Here is a 25432-nt window from a genome sequence, read left to right as displayed (position 1 = left end):
GCGGGAGATGATTAGGGCATGCACTAATGTTTTTGCTGATTCTTGGTTAAGGAAAGCACAGATCCGGGAGATATTTTTGAGTTGTAGTCTGCATGAGGTGAAGAAGGCTTGGATGTGTGGCTTGAAGGATAGAGCAGAGTCAAGGGTTACTCCAAGGCAACGAGCTAGTGAGCCTGGGGAGAGTGAGCAACCATCAAGTTTGCTGGAAAGGCTTGTTGGAGGAGATGAGTGAGGAGGAGGAAGACAATGAACTCTGTTTTGTCCATGTTAAGTTTTAGGAATCGCGCAGAGAAGGATGAAATAGCAGACAGACATTGTGGAATTTTGGTTAGTAGAGAGGTAATGTTAGGTCCAGAGAGGTAGATCTGTGTGTCATCGGCATAGAGATGATACTGAAAGCCGTGGGACTCTATGAGCTGTCCCAGGCCGAAGGTATAGATGGACAACAACAGGGGTGCAAGAACTGAGCCTTTGGGGACACCGACAGATAGGGGGCGAGATGAGGAAGTGGTGTGAGAATGGGAGACGCTGAAAGTTTGGTCGGTTAGGTATGAAGAGATCCAAGATAGGGCCAAGTCTGTGATGTCCAGAGATGAGAGAATATGTAGCAGGAGGGAATGGTCTACTGTGTCGAAGGCAGAGGACAGGTCCAGGAGGAGGAGGATAGAGTAGTGTCGCTTGGGTTTGGCGGTTAGTAGATCATTGGTGACTTTGGTTAGGGCAGTTTCAGTAGAGTGATATGGTCGGAAGCCAGATTGTAGCTGGTCAAAGAGGGAGCAGGAGGAGAGGTTTGAGGACAATTCAAGATGGACATGCTGTTCCAGTAGTTTTGAGGCATAGGGGAGAAGGGATATGGGGCTATAGTTTGACACAGAGGATGGGTCAAGGGAGGGCTTTTTGAAGATGGGTGTAATAGAGGCATGTGTTACGCTCACCGAGGAGTGGCGAGCGTCTGGAGGTGGACCCACTGGACCGTGCACCGGACTCCCCTGAGAAGACGGCCAGCAGCGAACCCCTATACAGGGACTGTGCGGCGTCTCCCCAGAAGGCCTAAGTGCACGGCAGCCAGGAATCGGAAGTAGGGGTCTCTGTACGGCCAGGCGTAGCTCGGGTATGATGTCCGCAGCAGGCGGAATACGGAAGTGGCACCGGAGATGGTCACAGTAGGTGGCACGGAGACGTTCACTACGGGTATGGCGGGTGACGTCCACTGCGGGTAAGGCCGGTGACTTCCACTGCGGGTATGGCCGGTGACATCCACTGCGGGTATGGCGGGTGACGTCCACTGCGGGTATGGCGGGTGACGTCCACAGCCGGAAGGAACAGATGGTACTACGGTGAGACAAAGTATTAGTAACGGACAGGTAACACACAGGAAGTACAAAGGGGCCAGAACACTAGCAGGGCTCTAGTAGAAGAGTTGCTCAGGCGCCTGCTGCTAGGGGAGGTGGACTTAAATACCATATGGTAACAGGTGACCTCTGAGGTCACTTCCAGATAATTGGGTGCTACCACTTTAAGAAAGGGGGCGTGACCTCGCGCGCAGCCTAGAATCACACACTGCAGACCTGTGTGTGGCCTGCAGACAGGAAGAGGCTGCAGCAGCCCTAGGAGCAGGACGCCCGACCCGGGAGTGAACAGGAGCGGAGTCTGCAGGACCATGAGACTGGTAAGAGGACGGACGTCGCTGCCGGAGGCTGGGCCCGGGGGTGCAGGTGGGGGCCATGCTGGGGCTGGGCTGATGTGAGGAAGAGCGCCCCCCTCGGACTCTGGCTGGACCATGCGCTACAGCATGTTTAGAGCATGAGGGGAATACACCACTTGTTAGTGATAGGTTGAAGAGATGGGTTTGGGCTGGGATGAGGACTGCGGTGATGTTGGGGATGAGGTGCGATGGGAGCTGGTCAAGTGCACAGGTGGTTAGATGTTATCTTGAGAGTAGAGTGGAAAGATTGTTTTCTGTCATGGTGGAGAAGCTGGATTTAGAGGAAGAGGGCTGAGTAGCTTTGATGAGGGGCCGTGGTGATTGTGGGCCAAAGCTTGCTCTGATGTTGTCAATTTTCTGCTTGAAGAAATAGGCAAAGTCTTCAGCTGAGATGAGAGGAGAGGAAGGTGGTGCTGGAGGATGGAGGAGAGAATTGAAAGTGTTGAATAGCTGTTTAGGGCTGTGAGAGAGAGAGGATATGAGGGATGAGAAGTAGGTTTGTTTTGCAGCAGTGAGTGTGGACTTGAAAGTGGTGAGGGACTCTTTATATGAAATGAAGTGCTCAGTGGAATGAGACTTCTTCCATCTGTGCTCAGCAATTCTGGAAGCCCGTCTCAGTTCTTTAGTCTGACTCGTGTGCCAGGGTTGCCTGTTGATTGTGCGGGTTTTGGGTTTTGGGAGGGGGGCAGCTGATTCGAGAGCGGCAGAGATTGTAGTGTTGTATAAAGTTGCAGCAGCATCTGCATCGTGTAAAAGTGCAATGTCTGCAAGAGGGAGAAGGGACTGAGAAAGTGCGTGTAAATCAAGGTGTTTGATATTTCTGCGAGGGTGTGAAAGTTTGTGGAGGGGGGGTTGCATACTTGGAGAAGAGAGAGAAGAGAATGTGAGTAGGTTGTGATCAGACGGGGAGAGGCGAGTTAGAGAGTTTAGATAGGGAACAGAGGTGAGAGAAGATGAGGTCCAGCGTGTGGCCATCTTTGTGAGTAGCTGCAGAGGACCATTGAGTGAGGCCGAAGGAGGAAGTGAGTGTTAAAGTTTGGAGACAGATGAGTGGGAATTGTCAATGGAGATATTGAAAATCACCCATGATGATGGTGGGGATGTCGGTGGAAAGGAAGTGTAGTAGCCAGGTGGTGAAATGATCAAAAAAGGCAGTGGCTGGCCCTGGAGGGCGGTAAATGACAGCCAGTTGGAGGGGGCATAGATACATACGGAGTGCACCTCAAAAGAGGGGCGAGTAACCGTGGGTGGTAGTGGAATTGGTGTAAAGGAGCAGTGGTCGGACAGCAGCAAACCAACTCCTCCACCATGCTTGTTACTGGCTGCGGGGGGTGTGAGAGAGTTGGAGACTGCCATAAGAAAGTGCAGCAGGAGAGGCAGTGTCAGAGGGGGTGAGCCAGGTTTCTGTGATGCCAAGAATGGAGAGTTTATTAGTGATGAAAAGATCGTGGATGTCGGAAAGTTTGTTGCAGACAGAGCGAGCGTTCCATAGAGCTCCTGTTAGTGGGACTGGGGGAGCGGGGGCTGGATGGATGGGTATGAGGTTAGAGAGGTTGCGGAAATTTGTGATAGGTTGTGGATGAGGGTTTGAAATGACAATAGGGATGTGGTGAGGAGGACCAGGATTAGGAGAGATATCCCCAGCAGTGAGGAGAATCAGTGAGTGTTAGCAGGTGGGAGCAGGAGAGGCCATGAGGTGATCGTGTGTGTCTGGAGACACTGGGTGAAATGTGGAGGAAAATAGCTGAGGGGAAGGTGAGGTGGGTGGGGAGGATGGAGGGAGATATGAAAAATTCATTACTGGGTTTAGGGATCAGAGGGAGCAATAGAAAGTGAAGTGTTATAGGAGTGAAAGTGAAGAGAAACACAAACATTGTTTACAGAGTCTATGTATGCATTTGCCTTCCGGTCACTTCTGGCCCAACTCTGGCCTAATTCAATGCATCATACTTACAGGTGCAGACCTGTCATGGTGCAGACAAAGTCTGGTGCAGACTTTTAGTTGCCCCGATATATACACATACAAGTGCAATCAGCTGTGAAGGGTGGGGTGCAACAAGAACCTCTTGATCACTCACTCAAATAAGCCAGATGCAGCATCACATAGTCAGAGTAAACAAAGGTCATAAAGGAAGGTGGGGAACAGTGGGGATGTCACAGTGAGATGCTGGAGCATGCCAGGGAGATATTGAAGCAAAGAGAGAACAAGTCAGATGTATTGGGAAAGTAGAGTGGATAAATGAACATACCATGTATTAGGACACACAGCAGAGAGAAGGAGAGATCAGTTCAGTTCATGGGAGAGTGGGGTGGATAAATGAACATACCTGTGGGGAAGATAGACATGGTGATTAGCTGATGGCAGAGAAGTGATGGTTAGAGATGAGCCACCCCCCTAGAGTTCGAGTTCGGTTCGGATCGCCGAACAGTGCCCCGTTCGACGAACCGTTCGTCAAACTCTCGAACCCCATTGAAACCAATGGGAGGCAAACACAAACACATAAAAACACATTATAAATGTACACATACAGTTAATAAACATTGCCATTACACTTACCGGTCCCCGCGATCCGTCCTGCACTCTGTCTCCAGCCGCTATTCCTGCCGATAACCACTGCATCCTCCCGGTAACCAGCACTGATGATAGGACCTATCGTGATGTCAAAATAGCATGTGACCAGTTACATGTCTATTATCTCATTGGCTACACACTGGTCACATGGCTTTGACGTCATGCTAGGTCCTGTCATTGCATCTCTCCGATACATGGTGCACGTTTGTGTATCTCCGTGTACCAGCGACATGCTCTGGCACACGGTCGGGTTCCCGGTCTGCTTCCCCGTTCCGTTATTCACCGCCTGCCACAGCCGGTCAATAACGGAGATCACTGTTGCTATAGCAACGTGTCTGTAAGCGGTGACGCCACCGCTTACAGCCGCAGCGGAACGGGAATCACGTGATCGGAGCACCATTGCTATAGCAACGCGCCTGTGAGCGGTGACGTCACCTCTAACAGCCAGCAGCACTGATCACTCACGGAGTGATTTCCACACGGAGCAGTAGCGTCCTTTCTCCCATGCAGCGCTGCTGATTGAGCAGAGCTGCATGGGTTAAAGGAGAAAGAAGACAGAAGACCATGGATCGTGGAGGGATGAGAGGGATTAATAAACATGGAGTCTCTGTGTCTGTGTATTTATTTCTATTAAAGTATTTTTTCTCTGTGTGGTGTCTTTTTGTTTTAACCCTTTATCAGAGATTCTTAATGGCCGGTTAAACTTGCCTGACATTAAGAATCTCTGGCTTAATACTAGCTAGTAAAACAAAGCTAGTATTAACTCATTATTATTACCCAGCAAGCCACCGTCACCAGGGCAGCTGGAAGAGTTTGATACAGCGCCAGATGATGGCGCTTCTATGAAAGCGCCATTTTCTGGGGCGGCTGCGGACTGCAATTCGCAGCAGAGGCGCCCAGAAAGCTCAGGCTAACCTGTGCTGCGGATCCAATCCCCAGCTGCCTAGTTGTACCCGGCTGGACACAAAAATGGGGCGAAGCCTACGTGTTTTTTTTTTTTAATTATTTCATGAAATTCATGAAATAATTAAAAATAGGGCTTCCCTATATTTTTAGTTCCCAGCCGGGTACAAATAGGCAGCTGGGGGTTGGGGGCAGCCGTGCCTGCCTGCTGTACCTGGCTAGCACAAAAATATGGCGAAGCTCACGTAATTTTTTTTGTAGTTTTTTGGCAAACAAAATAAAAAATGCTTCCCTGGATTTTCCATTGCCAGTGAAGGTAACATCAAGCAGTGGGGGTTAGCAGCCAGTAGCTGCTTGGATTACCCTTAGCTAGGAATACAAAAAATGCAGCGGGAGCCCATATATATTTTTTTAATTATTTACTTAAAATAACTAAAAAAAAATGGGCTTCCCTGTATTTTGATTGCCTGACATCACAGTGCTGTAAAAATAAATCATTAAACAAAATGACGTAGCGCTCCGCGTTATTTTTGATTCTCAGCACAGATAAAGCAGACAGATACGGGTTGCCAGCCCCATCTGCCTGGCATTACCTTGGCTGGCAATCAAAATACAGGGAAGCCCATTAATTTTTTTTATTTAAAAAAATAGTTTAAAAAAAAAATGACGTGGGGTCCCCCCCATTTTTGATAGCCAGCTAGGGTAAAGCAGACGGCTATAGCCTGAAAACCACAGCTGGCAGCTTTACCGTGGTTGGGGATCCAATGTGGCGGTCACCCCAAACTCTTTTTTTTATAATTATTGTATAAATGTTAATAATTACAAAAATAAGTAGGGTCCCCCCCAAATTGGATCACCAGTCAAGGTAAAGCGGACAGCTGTGGTTTGGTATTCTCAGGGTGGGAAAGTCCATAGTTATTGGCCCCTCACAGCCTAAAAATAGCAGGCCGCAGGCGCCCCAGAAGTGGAGCATCCAATAGAGGCGCCAATCCTGGCGCTTTACCCTAGCTCATCCCGTGCCCTGGTTTGGTGGCAAACGGGGTAATAAATGGGGTTGATACTAGCTGTAAGGTCACCTGACATCAAGCCCAGCAGTTTGTAATGTCATGGCATTTATCAGATACCCGACATCACAAACTGTCAGTACTAACAAAAAACTAGACAAAAAAAAAAGTATTTGAAAAAACACTCTACAAAACATTCCCTCTTTCACCAATTTATTGTAAGGAAAAAAATAAGGGGGTCCCACGACGACTCTGGACCGTCTAGAATATGGGGGACACGCTCAGGGAATGTATCCCCCATTTTCTAGGAGTGCAGACCCTCCATGTGAGGAGTGTGGGTGTAATGAATCTGCACCTGTCGCGGGCAGGGAAGGACACCGCTGCGCTGCGCTCGCTAACGCTCGGGTCCGGCGCTGCTGCGATGGCTGCTCGGTGGGCCGGATCCAGGGACTCGAGCAGCGCTCCTCGCCCGTGAGTGAAAGGGGGTAGTTTGGTTTGGGGATTTGGTCCGTGACGCCACCCACGGGTTGTGGTGAGGTTGGGCACCACCGCTGCTGGTGACGGGGATCCCGGGAGCGATGGCAGGGAGCAGCTGGGATGTTGGTTTCCCCCTCCGTGGGTAGGGGTTGGTGGTCCCGGGGCCCGATGAGATGACAGGGAGGCAGGGTTGGATGGGTGCAGGGTCGCTTGGACTGCGCAGCGCGGTGCCAGATGGCACGGTAGTACTCACTCAGCCACAAAGGTACGCAAAGTCTCTGGTAAACCAAACGGCTGGATGGACGGGTCCCACAGCCGGCTACTGTGGCTTCTCCTGGACAGTTAGTGGTGGCTGCCTTTCCCTGCACCTTTGTGTATGTTCGGTCCCGATGGATTAACCCGTTCCCCAGCGTGTGTATGTGCCGGAGGAGCCCTTTTGCCCGCAGGCTCTGGCCCTTGGAACTCTCGCTGTGGCGGTAGCTGTATTTCCTTCTGTTGGTTGGACGGTTGCCAAATGTTCTTCTGTGTGATCCAAACACCTCAAACTTCGATTTGTCTGTCCATAACACTTTTTTCCAATCTTTCTCTGTCCAATGTCTGTGTTCTTTTGTCCATATTAATCTTTTCCTTTTCCAGTCTCAGATATGACTTTTTCTTTGCCACTCTGCCCTGAAGGCCAGCATCCCGGAGTCGCCTCTTCCCTGTAGACATTAATGCTGGCGTTTTGCGGGTACCTTTTAATGAAGCTGCCAGTTGAGGACCTGTGAGACTGAAATTCTCGCCCATTCTTCCTTTGCAAATAGCTGGAGCTGAGTGAGGTTGGATGGAGAGCATTTGTGAACAGCAGTTTTCAGCTCTTTCCACAGATTCTCGATTGGATTCAGGTCTGGACTGTGACTTGGCCATTCTAACACCTGGATACGTTTATTTGTGAACCATTCTATTGTACACTGTGCAGAATTGTTAGGCAAATGAGTATTTTGATCACATGATACTTTTTATACATGTCGTACTCCAAGCTGTATAGGCTTGAGAGCCAACTACCAATTAAGTAAATCAGGTGATGTGCATCTCTGTAATAAGGAGGGGTGTGGTGTAATGACATCAACACCATATATAAGGTGTGCTTAATTATTAAGCAACTTCCTTTCCTTTGGCAAAATGGGTCAGAAGAGAGATTTGACGAGCTCTGAAAAGTCCAAAATTGTGAGATGTCTTGCAGAGGGATGCAGTAGTCTTGAAATTGCCAAACTTTTGAAGCATGATCACCAAACTATCAAGCATTTTTATGGCAAATAGCCAACAAAGTCGCAATAAGCATGTTGGGCAAAAAAGGCGCAAAATAACTGCCCATGAATTGAGGAAAATCAAGCGTGAAGCTGCCAAGATGCCATTTGACACCAGTGTGTCCATATTTCAGAGCTGCAACGTTACTGGAGTATCAAAAAGCACAAGGTGTGCCATACTCCGGGGCATGGCCAAGGTAAGGAAGGCGGAAAAACCACCACCTTTGAACAAGAAATATAAGATAAAATGTCAAGACTGGGCCAAGAAATATCTTAAGACTGATTTTTCAAAGGTTTTATGGACTGATGAAATGGAGTGACTCTTGATGGGCCAGATGGATGGGCCAGAAGCTGGATCAGTAAAGGACAGGGAGCTCCACTCCGACTCAGACACCAGCAAAGTAGAGGTGGGGTACTGGTATGGGCTGGTATCATCAAAGATGAACTTGTGGGACCTTTTCGGGTTGAGGATGGAGTGAAGCTCAACACCCAGACCTACTGCCAGTTTCTGGAAGACAACTTCTTCAAGCAGTGGTACAGGAAGAAGTCAGTATCGTTCAAGAGAAACATGATTTTCATGCAGGACAATGCTTCATCACATGCATACAACTACTCCACAGCGTGGCTGGCCAGTAAACGTCTAAAAGATGAAAAAATAATGACTTGTTCACCTGATCTGAACCCCATAGAGAACCTGTGGTCCCTCATAAAATGTGAGATCTACAGGGAGGGAAAACAGTAAACCTCTCGGAACAGTGTCTGTGAGGCTGTGGTGGCTGCTGCACGCAATGTTGATCGTAAGCAGATCAAGAAACTGACAGAATCTATGGATGGTCGGCTGTTGAGTGTCATCATAAAGAAAGGTGGCTATATTGGTCACTAATTTTTTGGGGGTTTTGTTTTTGCATGTCAGAAATGTTTATTTCTAAGTTTTGTGCAGTTATATTGGTTTACCTTGTGAAAATAAACAAGTGAGATGGGAATATATTTGGTTTTTATTAAGTTGCCTAATAATTCTGCACAGTAATAGTTACCTGCACAAACACATATCCTCCTAAGATAGCCAAATCTAATAAAACCCACTCCAACTTCCACAAATATTAAGCTTTGAAATTTATGAGTCTTTGGGGTTGATAGAGAACATAGTTGTTGATCAATAATAAAACAAATCCTCTAAAACACAACTTGCCTAATAATTCTGCACACAGTGTAGATTTTGCTTTATGTTTTGGATCATTGTCTGTTGGAAGACCCAGTCTCAGGTCTTTTGCAGACTCCAACAGGTTTTCTTCAAGAATGGTCCTGTATTTGGCTCCATCCATCTTCCCATCAATTTTAACCATCTTCCCTGTCCCTACTGAAGAAAAGCAGGCCCAAATCAAAATGCTGCCACCACGTTTGACAGTGGGGATGGTGTGTTCAGGGTGATGAGCTGTGTTGCTTTTACGCCAAACATATCGTTTGGCATTGTGCCCAAAAAGTTCGATTTTGGTTTCATCTAACCAAAGCACCTTCTTCCACATGTTTGGTGTCTCCCAGGTGACTTGTGGAAAACTTTAAGCAACACTTTTTATGGATATCTTTGAAAAATGGCTTTCCTCTTGCCACTCTTCAATAAGGGCCAGATTTGTGCAGTGTACGACTGATTGTTGTCCTATGGACAGACTCTCCCACCTCAGCTGTAGATCTCTGCAGTTCATCCATAGTGATCATGGGCCTCTTGGCTGCATCTCTGATTAGTCTTCTCCTTGTTTGAGATGAAAGTTTTGAGGAACGGCCGGGTCCTGGTAGATTTGCAGTGGTATGATACTCCTTCCATTTCAATATGATCGCTTGCACAATGCTTCTTGGGATGTTTAAAGTTTTGGAAATCTTTTAGTAACCAAATCTGGCTTTAAACCTCTCCACAACGGTATCATGGACCTGCCTGTTGTGTTCCTTGGTCTTCATGATGCTCTATGCGGTTTGAACAGGACACTGAGACTATCACAGAGCAGGTGCATTTATATGGAGACTTGATTACACACAGGAGGATTATATTTATCATCATCAGTCATTTAGGACAACATTGGATCATTCAGAGATCCTCAATGAACTTCTGGAGTGAGTTTGCTGCACTGAAAGTAAAGGGGATGAATAATATTGCACGCCCCAATTTTCAGTTTTTTATTTTTTTTAAAAAGCTAAAAATAAGCAATAAATTTTGTTCAACTTCACAATTCTGTTATAAAAACATTTCTTTTTATTATTTGAAAAAGTGACATATTAAAACACTTGACAGATATGAAAGACAAATTTCACCAACAAGTGAACCAATAATAAAATTTATCCCGACGATGGCCTTATACCTGAATAATACCCATCAATCTTGATAATAATAAGAACACAGTCGGGCTATAGTTATGGTGAAAAGGTTTTACAGTCGACTATAGGTCAATTGTCATAAGTCCGAGTCACAATTTATGGAGTTTAATTCTGAGGACGACCCTAGAGATTAGGTACTGTAGATCTGTACCTATGGCAAAATAGCCACTAGATACAGCCCCAGTCTAAACTATCTATGGATTCACTAGGTGCTAATAGATCTATAGGAATTTAATTCTAAATGCAGCCCGGACAATATTAATATAATAATATAGCCATTTGGATCACAAGCATCTTAGTTAAATGTTATACATAACCCCAGTTGTGTATAATTTACATATTACAATATAGCGAGAGAGTATAGGCATAAGTCAGATTCATTTTTATGAATCAAAGTTTAAGGGAGAAAAAAAAATAAAAAAAAATACACTCAATATATTATTACTGTTACATTACATCACTAAAGAACTTGACCCGACGCGTTTCTCCTCCCCAGAAGGAGGTTCTTCAGGGGTCAGTAACAACATACAAAATGTGTCAAATTGGTGTATATACAACCATTCATATGTCCATCATTCTTGCCAAAGGAAACTGGCAATCTAAATAAGCTGATACAGCTGTGGTCCTGGGTTATTTTCAATGAGGTATAATCCTGTGTTTATAAGATGGAACAGGTAGTCGGTATCCAGAATGTTCCAAATGTTCAACAACCCCTAAAACAACCAGGGTGTCAAGATTCCACCGTAACTCATACCTTATGTACTGACACTAGTCCTTCCAATACATAGGGTCTCCCAAGAAGTTACACTTAATTGGTCATTAACCCAGCAGAAGTCACACCAGGTGTCACACCAGCCACTGGGAGAGGTCCAGTTACCAGGCAGTCTTTCTCTTAAACCTGAAGCATATTGCTGCCTATACGAACTTGTATATCTTCCCTGGACTTCTGCTGGGTTAATGACCAATTATGTCATTAGGATTTTAGTGCAACCTTTTTGTTTTTTATGTAGGTTATTTTGGGAAGATGGGAGTGTAAAATTTCTGATTTTATTGAACTCTTCAAGCACCAAGTAGAGGAAAGTGTTCAAAAAATGACCTTGGCTTTCAAAGGGATAAAAGCTTGATTTTGGAAAAACATCAATATGTAGTGGTGTGTCATATAGAAATTAGAAAATTCATAAAGACCCAACAATACCCCTATGAAGCTGTCCCCCTCCTTTGGAAACAGGTAACTAAAGAGAATCCTATAGCAGATGTAAAGCCAAACTCAGCTTAAATGCACAAGAATTTAGAAAAGGACAGATTTATGACCGGTAGAGAGAAGAGCAGCAGTTGAACAGTAAAATAACAGAGAAATTAAAATCCTTTGTTTCCCCTTATAGAAAGTATAAATTGCATTGATATAATAGATACAGTAGAAAACTCACATTTTTGAATTTGTGCTGAAGTGGAGAATGCAAAGCATTGTTCCGCAATATTGGTAGACTGCTGGGCTCCTGCCAAATGGATATCGGCCAGAAAGATGAAAATATCTATGCAATGTCTCCTATCTATGTACAGATAAAATTATAATAGGAAAGATGACTGTTATATCTTCCACCTAGGACCAGCAGGGGTGAAGTTATCGAAAGGTTTGGGAATCTCATAATTTTCTAAGACTTAAGGGTACTTTACACGCTGAGATATCGCTAGCGAGCATACCCGCCCCTGTCGGTTGTGCGTCACGGGCAAATCGCTGCCCGTGGCGCACAACATCGCTAGGAACAGTCACACATACTTACCTGACTAGCGACGTCGCTGTGACCGTCGAACCGCCTCCTTTCTAAGGGGGCGGTTTGTTCGGCGTCATAGCGACTTCACTAAGAGGCTGCCCAATAAAAGCGGAGGGGCGGACATGAGCGGGCCGAACATAACGCCCACCTCCTTCTTTCCTCATTGCGGGTGACTGCAGGGACAGTGATGTTCCTCGTTCCTCGTTCCTGCTGTGTCACACATAGCGATGTGTGCTGCCACAAGAACGACAAACAGCCTGCGTCCTGCAGCAGCAACGATAATCGGGAATAGAACGACGCGTCAATGATCAACGATAAGGTAAGTAATTTTGATCGTTAACGGTCGCTCCTGCGTTTTCACACGCTAACAAGGCCGGATGTGCGTCTCGAAATCGGTGACCCCCAACGACATCTTGTTAGCAATGTCGTTGTGTGTAAAGAGGCCTTTAGACTCAGGCTATCTTTCACTGCAGTCCATCCGTGTTATGAGTAACCAGAGGGGAAGTATGTGGGTGTAACTTGTGTTAATAAAAAATTCCAATTATGATCTTCATTCAATGAAAGGAACATTGCTATGTAGGATTGTTCCATTAGAGTCCTTCTCTCCAGAAATCTGAAGCCATTTCTGTGACCCAAGTTCAGTAATTTTCCTTTTGTTATTCCCGTTTATTTTATTTAATTGTATATGATGCATTGTTTTGTTTCCCTTTGTAATATCTTTTGTGTATTTATTATTAGTATTAACACAGCCTACTTTTCAGATTAAATATATAAAATGTAATAGCATATGGCTTTGGGATGTGGTTTATAGATCAAGGCTATGTGCGCACGTTGCGTAAATACATGCAGTTACGCTGCGCTTTGTAGCGCAGCGTAACTGCATGCATCCTGCGTCCCCTGCACAATCTATGGAGATTGTGCAGGGGCCGTGCGCACGTGGCGTATTAGAGCGCAGCGCTTCGGCTGCTGCCAGAGGCGCGCGTTCTAAGAAGTGACATGTCACTTCTTCCGTGCGCTTTGCCGGCAGCTCCTGCTTTGTCTATGGCAGAAGCTGCAAGCAGAGCGCATGAAATCGGCTTTTTTTTTTCACTACGGACATTTTCTGCAGCAATTTAAAGCGCACATGTGCTCTTCAGATCGCTGCAGAAATTTCTGCAGTGACTGTACGCAACGTGCGCACATAGCCTAAGAGGAACAAAGCTACTTGTAACGTGTGTCCAATCGACCTGTATAAGCAGAGACCCTGATTCCAGCGATGTGCCAGTTACTTGGCTGCTTGCTGAAGTTTTGAAAATCAGTTTTCTCTGTTTAAAATCTACCAGTTCTCGAACTACTGCTCTGTGTATGACCTCATCCACACCACTGATTGGCAGCTGTGTACAATGAGCATAGACAGAAAGCTGCATATCAGGGGTGGAGTTATACAGAGTTTATGGAGATAGAGGATACATACCAGCAGGTTACTAGTTCTGTAGTGATAATCCCCTAGTGATAATACAGTGAATTTATCAAAACTACAGCAAGCAGCCCAGTAAATGACACATCATTGGAATCAGAGTCCCTCTCTGAACAGGTGTGTCACAGGTGACAAGACAGTCATGTGGTGTCCAGCAATAGAAGGTCACAGCGTTCGGCTGTGCTAAATAGTCCCTGACTCTCTATTTTTCCTGCTGTTAGTATTCTGTGTACTAGGTATCTCCTCTCTGCTGGGTTTTCATCCTTTTACTTTAGGACACTGGGGAGCTCCTCTTCCCTTCAACTGCTAATCATCTGTATTTCCTCTTGGGTTAAAATATTCTCATTTTTCCTGGACTTGTGCTGGAGATATTCAGTTACTTCACAAGGTCTGGATGCAAGCAGGTGGTCTAGTACCTAGTGAGGTTGATTAAGAGCTCATCCCATCCGTTCCCTATTTAGGGCTCAGTTCAGGGTCAGTCTAGGGTCCGGTATCCGGCTCGGCGCATAGGTGTGGAATCTTTATATGGTGGTGACGGAAGTCAGGGGCCCAGCGGTAAACTTGGTCAGGGCTCTCATATTCCCTTACCCTAGGCACTGGGTTTCCCTTCCCTTTTGCCATTCGCTTGGTACTTCACCGTACCTAGTGTGACACTGTCTCTACATTATTCTGATTTTTAATTAAGTGGTAAATAGAGTTGATTGAACGGCCAATAATCCGGGGCCGGCGGATCACTGCCAGATTTAAAAAAAAGTCCAATCTGCTCTGGAATCCGGTGCCTATATAAGTCAATGGGGACCGGAATCCGGAGGTTAAAAACATTTGTGGAGGGGTTAGGGGGCTAGGAGCGAGCGCGGCATACTCACCGAGGCGCTGTCATGGCGGCACACTCCTTCCGGGTCACGCTGTTACCTTCCGGAGCCAACAATTCAATATTCATTGTTTCCCCTGCCCACCGGCGCGTGTTTGTTACAGCTAGACACGCCCCCACCCTCAGTGGCAGCGAGTCAGCTAACTGCAACCAATCACAGGCGCCAGAACGGCCGGTGGGCGGGGAAAGCAGTACAGTCTGTCGGTCAGTTCACGGTGGTAAAAATAAACACTCGGCAGCACAGTTATAGTGCGCGGCTGCAGCCCCAGCTGTCGCGCTGTATCTGTGCTGTGTATACAGTGCCCAGAGTCACACATTCGAGGCTTTGCGTGAACCCCTCGCAAGTGTGAAAGTAAAAAAAAAAACGACGTGCGGTCCCCCTATTTTCATCCCCAGCCAAGATAACAACGGCTGGAAGCTGGTATTCCAGCCCGCAGCCGCCCGGTAGTGCCAGTCGGGGTAATAGCAGGGGTTAATAGCGGCACACAGCTGCTACTAAACTCTAAGTTTGTGTGATGGCACAGGCGTCTATCAGATACCTGCATCACACTAACCTGTAAGTGACAGTAAATAAACACAGACACATTTGGAATAAAATACAAACACCCCCTCCTTTACCTCTTTATTAACACCGAACACACCCTGCAGCTCTGACGTAATCCACAGGAGAAGTCCCACGCCGCTTCATCTTTGCTACATCTGAAAATCACAGAGCGCGGCATAACCGACCGCTCCAGAGAATAAATGAGCTGCGCATTGAGCGGTGACATCACTCAGGTCATTTGCGGTCACTGCTGGAAGTTCCCACGGTCCTTCATCTGTGATCGCAGGTAACCTGACCTCAGGTGGAGGTCACTGAGTTCACAGACCTGCATCTCCTAGCAGAAAAATCACAGTTTATTTGGCCAAGAGATGCAGATTTTGTGCTGAAATTTTTATACCATATTCCTGCATCCAGTCTACACCTCTTGGCAAAAAAACATGGTGTTTTGGCGGATTTTTTTGCCGCGGTCATTGTTATAGGATGTATTGTGTACAAGGAAAAAACTCCGTCATCCCTCCGCCGGTAATAAATACTCTGTTAATGGCTGGTTGCATGTGGGCGGAGACCCGAACTGCCCAATCAGTGACTTCCAACAGGTTCAGGACCAGTCCGGTTCCCGAACTGAACTTTATCTAAAATATAACAGAAAAAGCTGAACCCGAACTTCAACGGGTCCGCTTATCTCTATTTGTGTGTAGCCCCACAAAAAAATAATCCATTGGATATCAGATAAAATACTTTAGTTTTCTAATTACAATAATTATCCTTTGTAAAGAGATCATTTTTATAACATAAAGTGCCCAATTTATGTGGAGGCCACGCCTGATTCATGAAGTGGTGCATGCCTCTTCACTCCCTCAGGGACTAAAGTGAAATTTCTGGCATAGGGAACACCACAGATCGTCATGAATTTAAGGAGCTATGGTATTACGCCTGTGTCCCACCCAAACCCTGCCAGTTTTGGAGTGAAAATGGCAAAAGCCACCAGAATTTGGCACAACTATAAACTGATCCAAATTTGTGTGACTTTTCAAAGCTTTTGTGCCATTTTTTTGGCATAAAAGCTTTTCAATTCTCCCCTGACCCTGCTGGGGATAGAAGCTATACCAGCCGTATATTACAAAGGGAAGGGGAAACGAATGCCCTATCACTAGGGAAAGGGGGAAGTAGTGACCCCTGACAATACAGCTCACCCTCACTGCCCTCAGCAACTTTATACAGGTTCTGCACCTGTCACCGAGCAGGAATACCTCACACTAGGCAAACCCTGATCTGGGCCTAAGTAAGGATGGTACGTATGAGCTCTTCGTCAACACCACTAACACTAAAGGAGACAAATGGAAACAATACAGAGGAAATACAATTGCTACCTGAGCCCAGGTACATAGCAAAAGTCAAACAGTCATCTTAGGACTGAGGAACAGCTACCACAGAAGTCTCAGGAACAACAGGAGGAGACGACCTCTGCAAATCACAGCCAGGAACAACTATAAACTTCACCCAAAGCACCCCAGGGTGAGGTTTATAAAGGAAATCAGAGGCTGACAACAGAGGAAAAACTGACAGTTTCCCAGAGTCATGGAGTCCACTGCTGCAGAAAATGAGAACTGTCAGATAACAACACGTGCTGCAAATTTCTGGGATTTTTCCAACACTTCTGCCACTGGATTGTCAGCCGGCCGTGACATCTCCGTGACATCCCCTCACTATTTTTGTGCGAAATGCCTACAGCTCTGCCTCAACTCCAGAGGTTCTGAGGAAAAATCATCACATCTAAACAATAGAGAAAGACAGGCATGAAGAATATACATTTACAAGCATTTATTAACAAAACAAGTTTTGAAATGCAATTATATACAATGTGATATACTTAAGAGTTCCTATCTCCAATCTAGGGCTGCTCTTTTAGTAAATAAAGCAGTGGGTAAATTGAGATTAGTGAATTATCTAAATATAATCTAGTAGTAAAACCTTTCTCAAATGTTCATAAAGGCTCTCGAAATACCCAACTTACTAGCAAAGTGGAGCTCGATTTTTCATTTTGTGGGATCTCAGAGTGCAGAGCGGGATCCCACAAATCTTTGCAGCTGCTCTAAGCATGAGAAATTGTTCTCTCAACTACTCCAACGCTGTCACATACTTTTTTAAGGTTTTACTGAACTGCTTAAGAAGGATGCCGCAGAGCTGGGGTCGTAGAGCTCACGCTATCAGTGATCACTGAGGGTTGTGGGATCTCACAACCTGGAAGTTCCATTTTGGGGACATTAGGGATACTTCTACTAATCTGCGGCTCTGCACTGTTTAAGTAAATAATAAAGGCACCCACAGATTTGTGATAAGCACTATTTAAAGGGAAAGTCATCAAACACATTGCACTAGAAACTACGGGATATTACCCCTGTAACAGTGTCACCAGCAGATTCCCCCATAACAGTGTGTCATGACCAATTTTTTTCCCTATTTTTCTCTGTCAAAACCTAGGTGTGTCTTATGGTCCGAAAAATACGATAAGTTTAAAAAGAGAGAACATTTTTCTTTCCCTCACCAATTCTTACTTGAGCAATTGTAGCCGACTTTTGGATAAACCCTTTGAATTATGGTACCTCATGATGGCTTCTCTTGTGTCACTCATCTGACAAAAGGACCTCATTAATGAAAAAAACATTTGACAAATTCTGAAAGCAAGAATGGCTGCTCCGCTCTGTTGGTTTTCTGATGGTCGCAAAGACTTGATTTACCAGTTATACATTTCAATTATTCACAACATAAAAAAGGTTCCTTCCCTGTGCGGCTTCTTCACATGTTTAACAAGACTGATTTCTGAGAATAACATTTTCCATCTTCAGAACATAAAAATGGTTTATTTTGTGTGATATTTTTGATGGTAAACAAGACCTGATTTCCTAGTAAAACATTTACCACATTCTGGGCATGAAATTGGCGTCTCCCTTGTGTGAGATCTTTGATGAACAACAAGGTGTGATTTCTGAATAAAACATTTCCCACACTCTGAACATGAAAATGGCTTCTCCCCTGTGTGAGTTCTCTGATGTCTAACAAGACTTGATTTCTGGATAAAACATTTCCCACACTCTGAACATGAAAATGGCTTCTCCCCTGTGTGAGATCTTTGATGCGAAACAAGAACTGATTTCCGCATAAAACATTTCCCACACTCTGAACATGAAAATGGCTTTTCCCCTGTGTGAGATCTTTGATGCCAAACAAGAACTGATTTCCGCGTAAAACATTTCCCACACTCTGAACATGAAAATGGCTTCTCCCCTGTGTGAGATCTTTGATGCCAAACAAGAACTGATTTCCAAATAAAACATTTCCCACATGCTGAACATGAAAATGGCTTCTCCCCTGTGTGAATTTTCTGATGTATAACAAGGTGTGATTTCTGAATAAAACATTTTCCACACTCTGAACATAAAAATGGCTTCTCCCCTGTGTGATGTTTCTGATGTATAACAAGGTGTGATTTCCGCATAAAACATTTCCCACACTCTGAACATAAAAATGGCTTCTCCCCTGTGTGATTTTTTTGATGTCTAACAAGGTATGATTTCTGAATAAAACATTTCCCACACTCTGAACATGAAAATGGTTTCTCCCCTGTGTGAGCTCTTTGATGCCAAACAAGAACTGATTTCCGAATAAAACATTTCCCACACTCTGAACATAAAAATGGCTTCTCCCCTGTGTGAATTTTCTGATGTCTAACAAGGTTTGATTTCTGAATAAAACATTTCCCACACTCTGAACATGAAAATGGTTTCTCCCCTGTGTGAGCTCTTTGATGCCAAACAAGAACTGATTTCCGAATAAAACATTTCCCACACTCTGAACATAAAAATGGCTTCTCCCCTGTGTGAATTTTCTGATGTCTAACAAGGTTTGATTTCCGAATAAAACATTTCCCACACTCTGAACATGAAAATGGTTTCTCCCTTGTAGGAGCCTTTTCATGTTCCACATACCTTCTGTAACTTTTATTTTGCTTACAATTCTGTAATAAATTGGAATTTTGGACTTGTTTGAAAAGATCAGATGATAGAGCTTTCTGAGGAAGGACTGAAGGTATATCTGGGACAACAGCATGCTCTTCATATGTATCATGTGTGATACTTTGATCATCTGTTTTAAATTCTGAAGATATTAGATTTCCATCTGAACTCCTGATATAGTCATCGGCTAAAAATAAAACACAATGTTATTATTTATTATGATATAATTTTGAAAGTAGATTTATTTTTTAAACCATAACATAAAAAAATAAATTAGGAAACAAATTATTCTGAATTCGTTTTCCAATTTCGAGATTTAAGAGTTACATCTTTGTTAATTCGAACCTCCCATTTCTAGCACCAGTTCTCTGGAATGTGCTACATTAAATATTTTGATTGATTGTCGCAATGTGACTGTAGAATAATGAGGGACAGGGGGCTGCTATACTTTCCCTCATGCTAGGAGACCTTAGGCTATCCCTAACCTCTGGATTCCCCCTGAACGTGAAAGGAAGGGGCAGGAGTATGATGGAAATACAGATTAAGACAGACGGGAAAACCAAAATTCAGACACACTTCAAACTCACAGAAATAAACAGTGAGAGACTAAAGGAGAAAAGCAAGAACAGGAAGGCAGAAACAAAAAGACAAGGGTTAACACAACTGCTCACAGCAATAATGCATAATAATCACTAGTTTGTATCACAACACCTCACCAGACCTGTATAGGTAAACTATAGCTGGCATTAATGGAATAGTCCAGCCAGCATATACAGAAGGGGAGAGAATGATACTGGCTCCATTACAGCATGTGATCAAAGAGATTAACAAGGAGCCCAGCAGAGAATAACTCTTGCTAGTCTGACTAATTATGTGGTTCGACGCCTGCATCTCCCTGCGCTGCTCACAGACATCAGAGAAGTTAGCAAGCAGAGTGCCAGAATCTGTAATTTCCACAGATCCTGATGCTGCCATGACAGTTGGCGATGCCTGCAAGCATCTCGTTGTGACATTGATCCACAACATAGACAATTTCAAAAAGGGTTTTTTTCGAAGACGAAAATAAAATCAGAGTCAGATGCCAAATATTTATGGGCTTCTCCAGGACTGTAAGATTGATGGCCTATCCTTAGGCTTTGTAACCAAAGTAGGTAGCAGGGTCTTTGCTGTCTGTGCAGATAAACATTAGGTCTCCAATTCATCAAGACCGGCGATGTACAATGAAAATTGATGTCAGGGACTGGTGTGAGATTTTTAGCATAGGGAACGCCGCAGTTTGTTATGAATTAGGGCTGCTTCTCACTTGCGAGTTTCTCGCAGTAGAGCAATGCGAGAAAAACTCGCATTGGAATCGGACACATGTTAGTGAATGATTCAGCTCGCATTTGCGATTATTTTTTTCTCAGTCCAAATCGGACTGAGAAAAAAATCGCAGCATGCTGCTTTTTTGCACGTTTCTACTGCGAGTCTCTCCAATGCAAGTCTATGGGAGCTTGTAAATCGGATGTCACGGGACGGCACTCACACCATCCTAGTGACATGCGGTTTTCTAAATACATTTCTCGCATGTTTCCTAAAACACTGGAAACGAGTGATGTCTCACAATGTCTGTCAATCACTATTCTCTGTCAGTCGGTCTCTCCCTCTCGGTCTCTATTCTCTCTCTGTCGGTCTGTCACTATTCTCTGTCCCTCTCTCACAGTCTGTCGGTCATTTTCCCCTCCTCTCTCATACTCACCATTCCCCGATCCCCGGCGCGGCGCTGCACGGCATTCACACTGCTCCGGCGGCTTTTACTATTTTGAAAAAGCCGGCCGCTCATTAAATAATCTCGTTTTCCCTGCTTTCCCCGCCCACAGGTGTCTCACTGCACCCAATCACAGCAGCCGGTGGGCGTGTCTATACTGTGCAGTGAAATAAATAATTAAATAATTAAAAAAAAACGGCGTGTGGTCCCCCCAATTTTAATACCAGCCAGATAAAGTCATACAGCTGAAGGCTGGTATTCTCAGGATGGGGAGCCCCACGTTATGGGGAGCCCCCCAGCCTAACAATATCAGCCAGCAGACGCCCAGAATTGCCGCATACATTAGATGCGACAGTTCTGGGACTGTACCTGGCTCTTCCCGATTTGCCCTGGTGCGTTGGCAAATTGGGGTAATAAGGAGTTAATGGCAGCCCATAGCTGCCACTAAATCCTAGATTAATCATGTCAGGCGTCTCCACGAGATACCTTCCATGATTAATCTGTAAGTTACAGTAAATAAAACACACACACACCTGAAAAAAATCATTTATTAGAAATAAAAAACACTAACAAATTCCCTGGTTCACCAATTTAATAAGCCCCAAAAAGCACTCCATGTGTGGCGTAATCCAGGATGGTCCATAGTCGCTTCCAGCTCTGCTGCATGAAGCTGACCAGAGCTGCAGGATACACCGCCGCTCCTTTCAGCTCCACGCAGCAACTGAGGTGAGTAGTGCGATCAGCTGAGCTGTCACTGAGGTTACCTGGATCCAGCGGTGGCCGCGAGTATCCTGAGTGACAGCTCAGCTGATCGTGCTACTCATCTCAGTTGCTGCGTGAAGCTGACAGGAGCGGCGGTGTCTTCTGCAGCTCCGGTCACCTTCATGCAGCAGAGCTGGATGCGACGCTGGACCATCCTGGATTACGCCGGACATAGGGTGCTTTTTGGGGCTTATTAAATTGGTGAAGCAGGGAATTTATTAGTGTTTTTTATTTCTAATAAATGATTTTTTCAGGTGTGTGTGTTTATTTACTGTAACCTACAGATTAATCATGGAAGGTATCTCGTGGAGACGCCTGACATGATTAATCTAGGATTTAGTGGCAGCTATGGGCTGCCATTAACTCCTTATTACCCCGATTTGCCAACGCACCAGGGCAAATCGGGAAGAGCCGGGTACAGTCCCAGAACTGTCGCATCTAATGTATGTGGCAATTCTGAGCGGCTGCTGACTGATATTGTTAGGCTGCGGGGCTCACCATAACGTGGAGCTCCCCATCCTGAGAATACCAGCCTTCAGCCGTATGGCTTTATCTGGCTGGTATTAAAATTGGGGGGACCGCACGCCGTTTTTTTTTAATTATTTAAATTATTTATTTCACTGCACAGTATAAACACGCTCACCGGCTGCTGTGATTGGGTGCAGTGACACACCTGTCACTCAGCGTGGGGGCGTGTCTCACTGCAACCAATCATAGGTGCCTGTGGGCGGGGAAAGCAGGGAATACGAGATTGTTTAATGAGCGGCCGGCTTTTTCAAAATAGTAAAAGCCGCTGGAGCAGTATGAATGCCGTGCAGCGCTGCGCCAGGGATCGGGGATTGGTGAGTATGAGAGAAGGCTGCTAACTTCAGTCACTCAGGGGATTAGCGGTCACCGGTGAGCCCTTCACAGGTGACTGCTAATCAGGACGTGACACAGACAGAACAGCAGCATTACAATGAAGTCAGGTGAAGTTCACCCGAGTTTATTCTGATCGTGCGGCTCTGTCTGTGTCTGCTGTCATCTGCCATTCAGCTCTGCTACATGGCTGTCTGTGTCTGCTGTCAGCGGCCATGTAGCAGAGCTGAATGGCAGATGACATAGTAAAAAATACGCATTACACACGCATTACACACGCTAGTAAAATCATTAATTTATTCAGAAAAAGCATCGCACTTGCGTTGCACTCGGACCTAACGTGAACTAAAATCAGCCGAGTTTTTTTCAGCCCAGTCGGACCGATTTTACTCGCATAGATGTGTTTCCAGCCTTAGAGAAGCGGTGGCACCACACCCTTTTTCTGGTCAAGCTCTGCCCATTTTGGCAAAGCTGGTTAAAATATGCGTGAAACCTCCAAAAGTTGCACAATTTCTTTTTTGTACATTTATTTATTATTGACAGTAGAATGGCTATGATGTTTCAATGTTTGGAATCAGTAGTGTACAAAAGGATGTTGATGAAATAGAGAATCATGACTGTAAGGCACTAGAGTGTTAATAAGTTAATAAGAAAACCATGCAATGTAAAAGCAACAATGGTCATCATAATCAAAGCAAACAAGAGACTATCACAATATAGCTCTGCAGTGCAGCCAGGCCAACCATCTGCCTTTATAAAATCCTTCTCCGGTCTTCTTTCCAAGCTTATTGAGCAATTCACTGGGGGCAAAAAGGGGGTTTTCAGGTTCCATCTGGTACCAACCATCAATGGTGTATTTACTAGTGTCAAGACCAACATAATCCATAAGCTCAAAAGGACCTATTGAGTAACAGGATTAAAAATTAATTGCAACATCCAGGTCTTGCTGAGATGCATGACCTCTTTCATGAAAATGCACGAATTACACTAGGTATGGTACCAGAAGACGGTTAACAATGAACCCTGGAGTGTCCTTACATGACACAGGCATCTTTCTTAGTGTTTAACTGAACTGAACCTCTCGAGCCCCATTGAAACCAATGGCAGGCAAACACAAACACATAAAAACACATTATAAATGTACACATACAGTTAATAAACATTGCCATAACACTTACCAGTCCCCGCGATGCGTCCTGTACTCCCGCCGCTTTTCCTTCTGATAATCGCTGCGACCTCCCGGTAACCAGCACTGATGATAGGACCTATCGTGACTTCAAAATAGCATGTGACCATGACCAATCACGTGTCTATTATCTCATTGGTTACAGACTGGTCACATGGTTAGACGTCATGCTAGGTCCTGTCATTGCATCTCTCCGGTACACGGTGCACGTTTATCTCGGTGTACCGGCGACATGCTCTGGCACACGGTCGACTCCCCATTCCGTTATTCACCGGCTGCCACAGCCGGTCAATAACGGAGATTACCGTTGCTATAGCAACGTGCTTGTCAGCGGTGACGTCACCGCTTACAGCCAGCAGCTTCTGGTCACTCACGGAGTGAAAAGACTACACGAGGAAAAGCAGCGTCTTCCTCCCATGCAGCGCTGCTGATGTAGCAGAGCTGCATGGGTTGAAGGAGAAAGAAGACAGAAGACCATGGATCGTGAAGGGATAAGAGGGAGTAATAAACATGGAGTCTCTAAGTGTGTCTGTGTTTTTATTTCTATTAAAGTATTTTTTCTCTGTGTGGTGTCTTTTTTTGTAACCCTTTATTGGAGATTCTTAATGGCCGGGTCAAACTTGCCTGACATTAAGAATCTCTGGCTTAATACTAGCTAGTAAAACAAAGCTAGTATTAACTCATTATTACCCAGCGAGCCACCGGCATCAGGTCAGCTGGAAGAGTTGGATACAGTGCCAGATGATGGCGCTTCTATGAAACCGCCATTTTCTGGGGCGGCTGCGGATTGCAATTCGCAGCAGATGGGCCCAGAAAGCTCGGGCTAACCTGTGCTGCGGATTCCAATCCCCAGCTGCCTAGTTGTACCTGGCTGGACACAAAAATTGGGCGAAGCCCACGTCATTTTTTTTTTAATTATTTCATGAAATTCATGAAATAATTAATAAAAAAATGGCTTCCCTATATTTTTGGTTCGCAGATGTTTACAAATAGGCAGCTGGGGGTTGGGGGCAGCCCGTAGGTGCCTACTGTACCTGGCTAGCATACAAAAATGTGGCGAAGCCCACGTCATTTGTTTTTTAATTATTTCATGAAATTCATGAAATAATTAAAAAACGGGCTTCCCTATATTTTTAGTTCCCAGCCGGGTACAAATAGGCAGCTGGGGGTTGGGGGCAGCCTGTAGGTGCCTGCTGTACCTGGCTAGCATACAAAAATATGGCGAAGCCCACGTAATTTTTTTTGGTGGGCAAAAAACTCCTGCATTCAGTCCTAGATGGAGTATGCTGAGCCTTGTAGTTCTGCAGCTGCTGTCTGCTCTCCTGCATACACTAGTGAACGGAGCATGCTGAGCCTTGTCATTCTGCAGCTGCTGTCTGCTCTCCTCCATACAGACAGACAGCAGCTGCGGAACTACAAGGCTTAGCATACTCCATCCAGGACTGTATGCAGGAGTTTTTTGCCCCCCCCAAAAAAATTATGTGAGCTTCGTCATGTTTTTGTATGCTAGCCAGGTACAGCAGGCAGCTAGGCTGCCCCCATCCCCCAGCTGCCTATTTGTACCCAGCTGGGAACCAAAAATATAGGGAAGCCCTTTTTTTATTATTTCATGAATTTCATGAAATAATTAAAAAACAAAATGACGTGGGCTTCGCCCAATTTTTGTGTCCAGCCAGGTACAACTAGGCAGCTGGGGATTGGAATCCGCAGCTCAGAGTGCCCAAGCATTCTGGGCACTCATGCTGCAAATTGCAGTCCGCAGCCGCCCCAGAATATGGCGCTTTCATAGAAGCGCCATCTTCTGGCGCTGTATCCAACTCTTCCAGCTGCCCTGAAGCCGGGTGGCTCGCTGGGTAATAATGGGGTTGGGGCTAGCTGTATAGTATCAACTGGCCCTAAGCCCGAAATTCAT

The 25432-nt window shown here is 45.3% G+C and overlaps 1 protein-coding gene across 1 annotated transcript in view; it reads right to left on the bottom strand.

Moving 5' to 3' along the window:
• LOC142259303 (uncharacterized) overlaps positions 1–25432 on the bottom strand; it is a 100755-nt gene that overhangs the window by 28228 nt on the left and 47095 nt on the right. The window contains 2 exon segments of the mRNA XM_075331774.1: positions 17796–17820; positions 17822–19146. Of these exon segments, the coding sequence (XP_075187889.1) occupies positions 17796–17820; positions 17822–19146 (1350 nt within the window).

The sequence above is a fragment of the Anomaloglossus baeobatrachus genome (assembly GCF_048569485.1).
Source record: "Anomaloglossus baeobatrachus isolate aAnoBae1 chromosome 5 unlocalized genomic scaffold, aAnoBae1.hap1 SUPER_5_unloc_6, whole genome shotgun sequence".
In the NCBI taxonomy this organism is placed as follows: Eukaryota; Metazoa; Chordata; class Amphibia; order Anura; family Aromobatidae; genus Anomaloglossus; species Anomaloglossus baeobatrachus.
This window is presented reverse-complemented; position numbering and strand designations above follow the sequence as displayed.